The 12,875-nt window shown below is 42.2% G+C and overlaps 1 protein-coding gene across 2 annotated transcripts in view; it reads left to right on the top strand.

The window, feature by feature from the left end:
• Positions 1-12,875, top strand: part of SNTG1 (syntrophin gamma 1) — a 918,236-nt gene that overhangs the window by 683,575 nt on the left and 221,786 nt on the right. For both annotated transcript variants that reach the window (XM_075584465.1, XM_075584466.1), the window contains 2 exons: positions 4,189-4,232; positions 4,337-4,378. In XM_075584465.1, the coding sequence (XP_075440580.1) occupies positions 4,189-4,232; positions 4,337-4,378 (86 nt within the window). The remainder of the gene's footprint in view (positions 1-4,188; positions 4,233-4,336; positions 4,379-12,875) is intronic.

The following is a 12,875-nucleotide window of genomic DNA, read 5'->3' as shown; positions in this document are numbered from 1 at the left end:
TAGCTCACACCTGAGCTGAACTTGGAGACACTTGTCTTGAGCCCTGCCAGAAGAAACAGCAGAGCTGTTTTCAAGACACAGGGGAAACTTCTAAACCTGAATGCTGACAAACCCTGAAGAAAAGGTAGCAACCAGGGACAGAGAAGATTTTCCCTCCAAACCACAAGGAACAGATAAGACTTTTATTTACAAGACTTTTTATATCTGTTCATTTCATGCTATATGTTTGGGTCTGGGAGACATGCTTATCTAGGGGAGTTGTGAACTGCATAGTATTTCACTAGAAATACTCCCAAGTGAATAGAAGCTTTGTTTACCCCTTGTTTGGATGGTTTCCTGATGTTAAGGAAAAGGCGCAATAAAAGGATTATTTAATTTCACTATAATCAGTCTCCCTTGCAAACCTCTGTGAGCGTCCGCCTACAGACACACTGTTTACTCATTTGCATATTATTACCAAGAATTCCTCGCTGCAGTGGAAGCATTGTATACTAAGAAATAATGGAAAATATAGGATTCCAGACCGGTCTGAGCATCTGAATTTGCTATAAAGTGGTATTTTTATTTGCTGTACAATGTAAGGCATACAAAAGAAATAATTAAACAGTATTTTATTTTATTACAACAACCCCCAAGGTTACATTCAGTTTTTTTAGTACATTCAGTTCATTAATATTATACAGTACACTATATTTTATAAAGAGTTAAATACTTAGGGGAAAAAATGCAAAGCCTGCAACTACACAAAGGTAAAATACAGCTGCCTGATTTCACTCTACGGGGATTATTTCTCAATGTCTCCTGATTGCACATTTGGTGCAACATTGGTATGAAAACAGCACCAGAATTATCAAAGAAAATAAATCCATTCATTGTAATGTTTTTTTCCTTAGACAAGCCTGTGGTGTTCACTTTGAATACGTTTTGCAGCCAAGAGACACATAAATAGCCCACATTTTCTTTACCATGTAATATGAGGTCAATGTATCCTCCTTTCACTTTTCCATTGATAGGAATATGATGGTCATAGGATATGGTATTGATGAAAAGAGTGGGTTCATATTGGCAACTTTTAAATCTTTTTCTAGGCTAAAGCTGGTAAATTCTGGGCATTACTGAAATCCCTGCTCTCTGATTGGTTACATTTCCGGGCATTATCCAATCAGCAATGGTTTGGAATTTTTGGCACCCTGCCAAGTTTTTCAGCCAATCAGCTTTCCGTTTTCATTCATAAAGTGTTAAATTTGCTCTTAGACAGGGGAGGTGATTGGACAGAAGGCAACAGCAAGGCACTGACTCCTCCCCCCCCTGCCTGCAGAGAGCTCCGCACAGGAGAGTGAGGGGAAAGGTTTGCGTGTCTGTTGTGTGTTTTGTGGGTGTAAAGGGGACCAGCAGAGTGTTTTATTAGTGTGTGTGTCTTCTGTTGGGGTGTGTTTTGTGGGTGTAGAGGGGGTAGCAGAGTCTTGTTTGTGTGTTTCTGCTGTGTATGTTTTGTTGGTGTAGAGGGGGAGCTGCAGTGTGTTTGTCTTCAGTGTGTGTTTTGTGGGTGGAGGAGGGGTGCAGCGTGTTTTGATGGTGTGTGTCTGCAGCATGTGAATTTACAGGGGGCTGCAGTGGAGGCTGCGGGTGTGTGTTTTGTGGATGTAGAGGTGTCAGAGTCTGTTTTGTTGATTTGTGTATATCTCTGCACTGTGTGTTTTGTAGGTGCAGAGGGGGCTGCAGTGTGTATTTTGTGTGTGGATGAGGGGTGCAGAGTGTTGTGTGTGTGTCTGCACTGTGTGTTTTGTGGATGTAGAACTAGCAGAATCTGTTGGTTTGTGTGAGTCTGCAGTGTGTGTTTTGTGAGTGTAAAGGGGGGGCTGCAGTGTGTGTCTTCAGTGTGTGTCTGCAGTGAGTGGGTATAGAGGGGGGCTGCTGGTGTGTGTTTTATGGATGTAGAGGGGGCAGCAGTCTGTTTTGTTGGTGTGTTTCTGCAGTGTGTTTTGTGGGTGTAGAGGGGGGCTTGTGTGTGTGTGTGTGTGTGTGTGTGTGTGTGTGTGTGTGTGTGTGTGTGTGTGTGTGTGTGTGTGTGTGTGTGTGTGTGTGTGTGTGTGTGTGTGTGTGTGTGTGTGTGTGTGTGTCAGTGGGTATAGATGGTGGAGGAGGGCTGCAGAGTGTGTTTTGGTGTGTGTGTCTGCAGTGTTTTTCTGTGTTTTGTGGGTGTAGAGGGGAGGCTGCTGTTTGTGTTTTGTGAGTGTAGATGGTGGAGGAGGGCTGCAGTGTGTTTTGTGGGTGTAGAGGATGGGGACTGCAGTGTGTAGGGAGACTGCAGAGTGTGTTTGTGTTTCAATACAAGACAGATCGCGCTATGTAGTGCTGTTTTTCTCCTCCATATATATCATTGCCACACTGATGAGACGAACCTGGAGGGAATCCCACAATATACAGCATCCACTTGGGGTGGCAGCCTTATCTGCCAATTGCGCATATACCACTAACATCTTGTGAGTAGATAGACCAATAGAGCCAAGATTTCATCATTCAGCCAAATTTATTAATCTCAACGTCTGCACTTAAATTTGCACTGTTTTGTTTCCTTTTTCCCTATATATGCTCCTCCTGGACTGTCTGAAATATAAAGAGGGGGGTTGCAGAGTGTGTGTGTGTGTGTTTGTGTGTGTTTAGAGGGGGCTGTACACTATGTACAATACTGTATATACAATTTCCTTTTAATAAACTTGCAGTAAAAGCATAAGAATGTAGACAATCATGCTGATAAAAATCAATATGACTTCAAAAATGTATCTTTTTTATGAAAAATTAAAAAATAAAATAAAAATAAGCCTACATTTAGCCTAAAATAGTAATAATGGTTGTGAAATCGTAAACTGCTAGATGGTTGGCAAAATGAAAGCTCACTTTGGTATAACAAATTGCAATGCAAATATATCAGTAGGCAGACCTTTATGCATTTGTACTTAATTTGCAATTCAAATTCAATACAGTATAACTTGTTGCCATCCAGCGTCGCCTCGGGCCTTCAATTCTTCCAGCCAGGGCATTATTGGCCAGTAATGCCCTGTTCTTCGGGGATTATTACTTAAGTATGGCCACCTGGCTCCAATTAAAGAATTATGTTGAGACAGAGTGGGTGTTTTAATGAGATTTAAAAGTATGAACACACTGGAAATTCCTATTCAATATGGAGGATAACTTCACTGACAGATTTCAATAACAGGATGAGGGCATTATTGTATTATGGAGCTGGATGGCAACAAGTTATACTGTATTGAATTTGAATTGCAAATTAAGCACAAATGCATAAAGGTCTGCCTACTGATATATTCGCATTGCAATTTGTTATACCAAAGTGAGCTTTCATTTTGCCAACCATCTAGCAGTTTACGATTTCACAACCATAATTACAAACGACGTGTTATCTTTTAGTATTTAATGCTTACATTAACAGTTGCCCAATATACAAGGATAAATGTTTGGTTTTAAAAATAAAGATTGTTTACAGTATATTGTAGTTCATTCACATGAATGCAGTTCACCGTACTGTATGTACAAATGCATAAGATGTGCGCGCATTCTTCTAATTTCATATTCATAGGAATATTTTAGGAAAAGCCTTTAAATATTTATTCTTTTGATACACATTAACTTAGGTTATTTTATAAGTCTCAGATTAATCTCAATGCTTTGCAGTATTTGTTTTGTGATGACTGATTACAAACAAAATTAATTATTACTTTGGAAGCAATGAAAGGCAAGTTGAATTATACTACTATTATAGACACATCTCATTGTTCACCAAGAAAATACAATCGCTGAAATGCCAAAATATCCAAGTCAATGGCCCTTATTCGATCAACTGCGATATCACAAATACGGTGCTATCACATGGAAAGCTCCATTGACTACAATAGGAATTTGGTGCGATAGTACCAGATTGGCAATATTACTATTTATAAAATAAATTCTAATTGCTCCTACTACTGCATGAAAGAGTTAAGAAGAATAGTGTTCTTTGCCCAGAAGCTCTACTTTTGGCAACATGCATAATAAATTATTCTACAACTGGCCTTTACATGCAATAATCCTTATCCTTGTATAGAGGGTTGCTGTCTTTTGTCCTCTTGACCATGAGAATGTGATATTTTTGTACACAAAACTGACTGTTAATTGTTTTTTCTGCTATTGCAGCTGAGCTCTCTGGCCTTCTCTTCATAGGAGACGCTATTCTGCAGGTATAAGTGTTGAGGATTTACATTTTTATAATTGTTACATTTTTTATATTAACATTTCAAAATTTCAAATAACAGCATAAGCAATACTTTTTTTCTAATTACAGATCAACGGCATAAATGTGAGAAAATGCAAACATGAAGAAGTGGTGAGCTTTCGTTCATTTTCAAAACTGATAATCATGGCAAGTACGTTGCTATAGCAGCAGGTATTTAGATGATCATGAATGAGATCCCCTGTTAATGTTAAAGGATATGAGCTGAGGTATCTTATCTCCCTCCCATCATTGGACTGATGTGCATTTGCTAGTATGAATATAAAGTCAATAAATGTATATTTTCAGCATTTTCCACTTTTTTCCAAAATCATACCACATTATAGTATTTTAACCTTTTAAAAATGCTAGTCATGCCCTATAACTGCTTGACAAAAGTGCAAGTTGGATATCCTCTAGTGTTAGTGAGGAAATGGAACATAGAAAATGTAATAAACTACTCCTGAGCACCTTCATACACAGAATCATTTTAATCCATGCCTTTGTCACCACTAAAATGTAATTGAAGAGTACCCATCCCAGGTGTCCGTCAACTAGGTACTGTATTTGATATATTAGAAAGGTTGGGACACTTCCTTTGGTTATAAAATTGACTGTATTTCTACCATCCATTAGATTAAGAAGTAATTGGTATCGGTCTGAGATAATAAAAAAGTGTACTTTCCTTGCAAATGGTGTTCATTCAAACATATTATGATACTGAAGGTCTTCATAAAGGTCTATTTGGATTTAGGTATTGTCCTCGCTTAAACACACTTTGTATTTGTGAAGAGAAAGCAGTCAGGTATCTAGCACATTGTTTACCAGTTGCAAACCCTGGGAATATGTTTAACAGAAGTGTTAATTGAAACAAAACATAGCCCCCCCCCAAAAAAAAAAACCTAAATCTAAATTGGTATTAAAAAAAAATCATACTTAAATGGTAATTACAAAAATATATACTGTAGATGATATATAGCTATAGTGTTACTAAATACTTTTTGGGGAAAATGCACTAGAGATTTTTTTCTTCATTAAAAATAATTATTTATCGAAGAAGACAAAAATACAGTAGGATTAAAACAATACAACCAGATTTGTTGAAACAAAATATTATTTAGAATGTGTACTTTATTTTGTTGATAAATGTTGTGCTGGATTCTTACACTACCTTTCTAACTAACCCACAATATATATATATTACTTTGAAACCTTCAGTGAGAATTGATAGTAAAGAATACATTAAACTTACAATAAAAAAAAAAACATTTCAGACATATAAATGCTTTCAGTATCTGAAACAGGAAGGCCACAGCCATTTTGAAATGTAGCCATAAAAACTTATAAATACTATGTTCCTACATACAATCTCCACTAAATGATTAACCATTTTGAAGGATACATTAAAAAAAATAATTAAGTGTTCCTTCAGGAAGAACTACTGTATGTTATAATGTGTATTTATATCTATATTTATTTAGCACCATCCAGGTTCATAGAGCTTTACAGCAATAATACATGTGATATAATTGTAGCGCATGTTCCCCCCCCTGGGATATTATGGCTAAACTACTTCTTGGTGTAGTGCTGGTTACCTGCGTGGTACAGGAGAGATGAGTTTCCCATGATGGTGTGGGGGTAAAGGGCAGAATTTTAGGGATCTTTCCTTATTGGTGACAGCGCCTCCCTGTAGGGGCACTTCAGCAAGACGGAAGGTGGTCCCCGCTATGACCACTCTCAGTTACCTCTCTCCATACAGACTCTCCATGCAGCAGAGCCAGAAGTATAAATGAGGATGATCTTTATTTATTACAGCAGCCACTGCTTGTGCTGTTGCAGTGTATGCTCCAATTGATAAGGTAGATCCTTGGCTTATAGATGGTAATGGCCTGCGGGTAATGGTGAGGCCTACCTGGATTAGATTATGAACTCAGCCCAGGAGGGGCTATCACATGTCTCTCTCCCGGAAAGGATGAGACACGGCAAGCTCCTACCCCATGGAGGGATGGAGGAGTAAGTTAGCCCGTACAAAGGGATAGGGGGTTGTTATTTTGTTGTTTTTGTATGTTTTTCCTGGATAAAGGAACAGGCTCAATAAAGCCAACATATAATTTCACCCAAATTGGTCTCCATTATATATACCTCTACACACGTCTCTTAAAGTCCTCCTTTCTAGTGAATTTCAACTCCAGTGCTAGTTTGTGTGCAGTTGTCCACTACTTGTTCCAATTCTGTTAAACTCCCTGTTAAACTCCACAGTTTATCCTGCTTAAAAATGGGTCTGTAAGAGATGTGTGCAGAGGTATGCTAATGGAGACCATTTAGGGTGAAATTAACATAAGGCTTTATTGCCTGTTCGTTTAAACAGTGTAAACATAAACCATAAAAGAAAAACCTGATCCACTTTGGAGAATAACTAGACAGTATATGTCCTAGCTATCTGTGGCTGGCTGGATAAGCCAGTTCCCAGTCCCAAAAAACATATTTCTCAGGGAGCAATGTATAAGAAAGTCTTATCTGGTTCTCCAGCTGCAGGCTTTTGCAGTCCAACTACTCCCAGGAATAATAGTTGAGTCTTTCCTCTGTCAGCATAGTTGTACTGTATGCTCAGGAAAAAATTCTGGTCAGTCCTCCTTCTCCTTATGTCAGCCCAATTGTGAGCCAAGGAAGCTCTCTCCTGTTTCCAACAGGAGGCTTTTTCTTAGATCCCTAATTTAGCCTGGTGGAGTCTGGTTGGTTGCCTAACTGCACTTAACCAGCTCCCTGCTAGATTTTGAGGCAGTTTTTCTTAACCAGAGATAAGTCCCAGTTACAAGGCCACTTCAAAGATGGGATGCTCTTCAGTTAACCACAGGTTTTTTCTTCCCTGGAGCCACAGCATTTTTATTTTTGTGCCGTGGTTCCAGGGAAAGCAAGTCTTGCTACGTCTGTGCTTTAAATATTGCATTTATTTACCCTTACCCTTTTGGATGGATTCTCATGTGATAACTTATTTGGACCACCACTAGCAAATTCTTACAATTGAGGAGCATTGAAAGTTGCATTATTTAGAAGTTTGTGTCTCTGGGAGTGACTATTGAAATAGTAAAGGTCATTGTATCTAACTTGTTAACTTCTTTAAATGCTATAAGATTTTTTTTTCCCTGTTACTCTAGCAATATTACTACTAATAAATAATGTGATACGGTATTAAAGGAAGGGTACACTTTAGAAAAACTTTAATGTGAATGTTTTTAGGTAAGGTACTGTAAGGACAACTTTAGTTTAAAATACAAGAAAAGGACTCTCAAAGCTCCCCAAAAATGAATAGGATATAAACGAAAACATAAAATACATAATGAATCAATAATACAGAGAAAATATATCTAATATATTGCCTAAGGAAGAGTCACAAATAAATACAAAATAAATACATGAATAGCTAGGAATATAGCAATTACTGTAACTGTGTAATGTACTTCACAATAGATGTGACTACAATATTAGAGCCTATTGTGAACATATTTTCAATAAATACAGTACACCAGAGTCCACTTTGCTATATAAAAAAAATCCACAATAACCAGTAGTTACTGTACATACATAGTTAATAGTAGATGAGGATGAAAAAACACATACAGTATGTCCATAAAGTACAATCTATGCTAAATTTAGATGACAAATACTTTATCCTTTATTTGTACTTACAGTATTTTGATCCAGAAGAAGGCAAATAGAAAACCCATGTAAAATATCATCTAATGATATTTCATAAGGGGAAAAATATATTCCTTCCTAACTCCAAGACTTGGCAATTAGATTACTCCCAGGATCAACATCCTTCCCATATTTACTTATTGGTATATCCCTGTATACCTTTCCTTTCTAAAAAGATGTTCAACCTTTTTTGAACAAATCTATTGTACTGTATCGGTCATCTCAGTCTCCATGAGTAATGAATTCCACATTTTGAATGTCCTTACTGTAAAAAAAACTTTCATTTGTTTCTGGTGAAATCTCCTTTCCTCCAACCGTAAGGTATGACGCTCTGTCATTTGTAATGCCCTATAGATGAATTACTGGCGGTTTAATAACCTTGATAAGTCTGAAAAATGGACACCTTTCATACAGTACTTTCTTTAGAATTGTCATGGTAGTGCTGCCCGCAGACCAGACCCGTCCCTTTACTGAGGTGGGACGTATAGTTGTCACGATGACACCAACTTTTATCAACACATTTATATTTCTGGGTACTTGATTGAACAGAACAAGTTGTAATATAAATTGTGATTTATTTCCTTAATTGACAAACACACGACATCTGCAGAATACACTTGAAAACACTCACTGGGATAAGGGAATGAAAGAAATTGTCCTTTGAAACAAAAGAAATTGTCCTCTGCTTGAAAGCGCAAGAAATGCAGCCTTGGTTTTAAAAGTCCTGTGGTTATGTGGTTATTAACCCCTTCACTCCTGGACTGGTTGCTGCTGTACTGGAACAAAGTCTTGCATCTTTACATCATGGATTAAAATTCAGGAATCACACTTGGAATAAATGGGAAGCCACATTTATAGACTGCCCAAAGCTATCTTTAACATGTGGATCCAATCCCCTTGTGGGAACAAAAAAACCCACGAATAGCCAAGTGACCCACAGTTCATAAGGCCGGTCAAAAGGGCTGTCCGGTGGGCAGGGCGCATGGGTCAGGTTGATGCCCATGCCACTTAGCATACCTGGGCTACACCCATAACTTGGGGCCACTAAGTCTGATTTTTGACCCGGAGGGGTCACTAGCCTGACATCTGCTGTGCATCAGTATGTCAGTTTTGTATACATTATGGGTTTCTGGGTCTTGTCATAATTGACACTCTTTTAGACAGGGATACTCTAAATCTGTGGGAGCCTTTTGAGGCTCCATCATAAAAATAATTACAACCCTTTGAGGCTTGGTCATAAAAATACCGAAGCTCATTCACCCATATTACAGCTGGATGTCCAAGTAATTCCTGCTTGGACTTACAAAAAAATACCTCCTGCCTTACATTTAAGATCTGCTATTATGTGTTGCTTAATCTTGTCTTTTACCCTCGCAGACAGGGAATGGCCTGCACATGGGGAATAAAAATGGCGGGGACAGGGCAACAACAGTAATGCATGGCAAATCAGGTATTAACCCTTTCCTCCCCGTAACACCTCCCCGACTCAAGATGCAGGGACTGCCCTGACCACCCCGTCCGGTGGCTGGGCTGACCTGCCAGCTCTTGAAGTTAGTAAGTCCTGAGGGCTGTCCTGGCGGGTATGGCCATCAGCATTACCATGCTCATTTCCCTTCTTGTGCTGGATGGTGAAGTTCCACTCCTGTAAGGCAAGACTCCAGTGCAAAAGTTTAGCATTTTCCCCCGACACCCTCTGTAACCAACTCAAAGGATTGTGGTCAGTTATTACTGTGAAATGTCTGCCATACAAATGTAATGGGTATTCCACCCCACCCAAACGCATATATAGTGTGCGTGCGGAGAACATAAAATGTTACCAGGTGTGGTGCTTTACCTGTTGGCTCACAGGAGGGCTGAGCTTCCGCCAAGGGGAACCGGGGGCATTATATTAGAAGTAACCTTGTATTCGGTGCAGCGCCTCCACCTGCGATGGTTCCTAGCAGAGCAGGAATTGCTCCTCGCAGGACACATATAAATAACCAGCACAACATATGTAAACAATCAGTGACTTTACTTGTGAGCATAGAAACGTACGTGCATGTAACATCAACAGGTGTCCCTCCCTAGAGGAGACACTAACTACTGCGTCTCGCCGGACGCTAACACTCTTGCGCCACGGCGGACGCCAACACTTCACACGCCATGGCGGATGCCAACACTCCACGCGCCACGGCGGATGCCAACACTTCACGCGCCACGGCGGACGCCAACACTTCACCAACCCTTCACCGGATGATCCCACCCCGTGTCCAGTAACCCCACACAATGTCCCGCACTACCAAATCATATAAATGTGTGTGTGACTGCGCAGCCACTATGTCTGGTAATAGGATTTGTTGGTGCACTTGATGTTACGGATTACCTGCCGAGCACTCCAGTGCTCGGGCCTGCAACGTGCTTCACAAAGGATCAGACGAGCTCCTACACGATATCCTGGATACTCCCGCGTGATGATCCGTCAGGGGCGCTCCCACCCTGAAGATAGTCCAGCTCTCTTTAATGACAGAGACTGGAACCCAAGTCTCTCAGCAGGAAACGCAGTGTCCGCTGTTTCACTAACTACCAAATAGCTAATGGGGCAGCGTCCCTAACCTAGGGCCTGTCCCTACAACACTCAGCTACTGTGACTCAGGGCTATCTGGGGCCTAGGGGACTGCTGGCCTAGTGCAGGGAGTCACTGACTCCTGCACCCTACCTCCTTCCCCTAGCTGCTCCGGTCACCAACTAATGTGCTGCCAGCCCGCGAAATGTATCTAAATCTCCCTTGCAGGGAGATGCTTCAGCCCTATTGGCTCCCTGGTGTCACATGGGGTGCTGCTGAGGCTCATGGGACTTGTAGTCCCTTCCAAGAGCCTTCCCTGGTAGGTTCGCATTCGCGCGCTTGCACTGCGCATGCGCCACTCTGCCGGGCCGCCGGTGGCCCACTGCACATGCGCGAACTCGCGCAACATGGTGGTGCCCTGGATGGAAGCCGCCGGAGATCTCCTTCACCCCGTAGCGCTCCCTGCTCGGCCCCCCCACCCTCCGGAATGGCCGTCGGGTCTGCCTCTTGCCTCCGGCAGCACCCGCCACGATCCTGGCCATGTGAAGGTAAGGGGGGGTCGCAGGCAAGACGGGTGACCTGGCTACACAAATAAGGCTGTAACTTCTTTAGAGCCCACAATATGGCCAGACACTCCTTCTCAATGGTGGCATAGGCCACCTCTCTGGGCAGCAGTTTGTGGCTTAGATATACTACTGGGTGCTCATCGCCCTCCTCCCCCACTTGGCTGAGTACAGCACCAATGCCAAAGTCTGAGGCATCAGTCTTCACCAGGAACTTTTTTGCATAGTCTGGAGCAGCAAGTATAGGAGCGCTGGCTAGTGCAGTCTTTAATGCCTGAAACGAGACCTCACAGGCAGGAGACCAGACTATCAGCACAGACTGTCGCTTCTGGGTCAAGTCAGTCAGGGGTTTGGCAATGGCGCTATACTGAGGAACAAACTTTCTGTAGTAGCCTGCGGTGCCTAGGAAAGCCATGACTTGCTTCTTGGTTTTGGGAATGGGCCACTGCACTATAGCTTCCACCTTAGCTGGTTCTAGCTTAAGATGCCCGCCACCCACCATGTGCCCAAGGTACAATACCTCTGCCATCCCTACTAAGCACTTGGTGGGTTTCAACGTGAGTCCCGCTTCCCTAATTCTGGCTAGCACCGCAGCTACATGCACTAAGTGTGAGTCCCACGAATTACTAAAGACAGCAATGTCGTCCAGGTATGCCCTTGCAAACCCTTGCACACCCTCCAGCAAGCGATTGACCAGGCGTTGAAAGGTAGCCGGTGCATTTTTCATCCCGAATGGCATCACTAGAAATTCATAGAGGCCACTTGGGGTAATAAATGCAGACTTCTCTCTAGCCTCCTGGGTCAAAGGGATCTGCCAGTACCCTTTACTGAGATTTATAGTCATCAGATACCTTGCCCCCGCGAATTCATCTAACAACTCATCCATGCGGGGCATGGGGTAGGCATCTGACACTGTGCCCGCATTAAGCTGCCGGTAGTCCACAAAGAACCGGGTGGTTCCATCCTTCTTAGGCACCAAGACTCTGGGATGGTACAATTACCCCTAGGGCCAGCATCTCTTCTACGTCCCTCTCTATACTGCCCTTCACCTCTGCTGACACTCTATAAGCGTGCTTACTGTATGCAGAGGTCTCAGATCCCTGTCAGCACTGGGTTTTCTGCAATGTGTGTCTTCCCTGTCTGAAAACAGAGCCCTATACTTCTCTAGCATAGCCCTAGCTTCTGCTCCCTGCCTGACACTCAGCTGAGCCCCTATCTCCACCTGCTCTATGGTACCTCCCTGCCTAGCCTCCCCCAGGAGATCAGGCAGAGCATTGCTCGCCGGATCCCCCATCGGTGGGCTGCAAATGGCCAGCACCGACGCCACACTCGGTGCTATGTACTCCTTCAGCATGTTGATGTGATAAGTCTTATTTCTCCCTGTCTCAGCATCTACCTGTACAACATAGTTGCACTCGTTCATCTTTCGCAGTACCGGATACGGTCCCGACCAGGCAGCCATTAATTTTTTCTCCCGAATGGGCTTGAGAACAAGTACCTGCTGTCCTGGGATGAACTCTGCTATGGGCATTCTGATCATACCAAGTCTTCTGCTTGGTCTGAGCAGCCCTAAGGTTGTCCTGTGCCAACCCCATGAGCATCTCTAACCGGTCTCTGAGATCTATCACATACTGAAGCACAGAAGCATCAGTAGTGGTAGTCTTCCCCTGCTTCACCCCGCACGCCTCCCAGAGACATTGGAGCAATTCACTCATGAACTGCGACCCCTGATCAGTTAGGATCTCACTAGTGAAACCTACCCTAGAAAAAATGGCTAACAGAGCTTTAGCTACTGCCCTAGCACCAATAC

This window comes from Ascaphus truei, chromosome 2, assembly GCF_040206685.1.
Source record: "Ascaphus truei isolate aAscTru1 chromosome 2, aAscTru1.hap1, whole genome shotgun sequence".
NCBI classification, from domain to species: Eukaryota; Metazoa; Chordata; class Amphibia; order Anura; family Ascaphidae; genus Ascaphus; species Ascaphus truei.
Note: the sequence above shows the minus strand (reverse complement) of the source record. Positions and strands in the feature narration are given on the sequence as shown.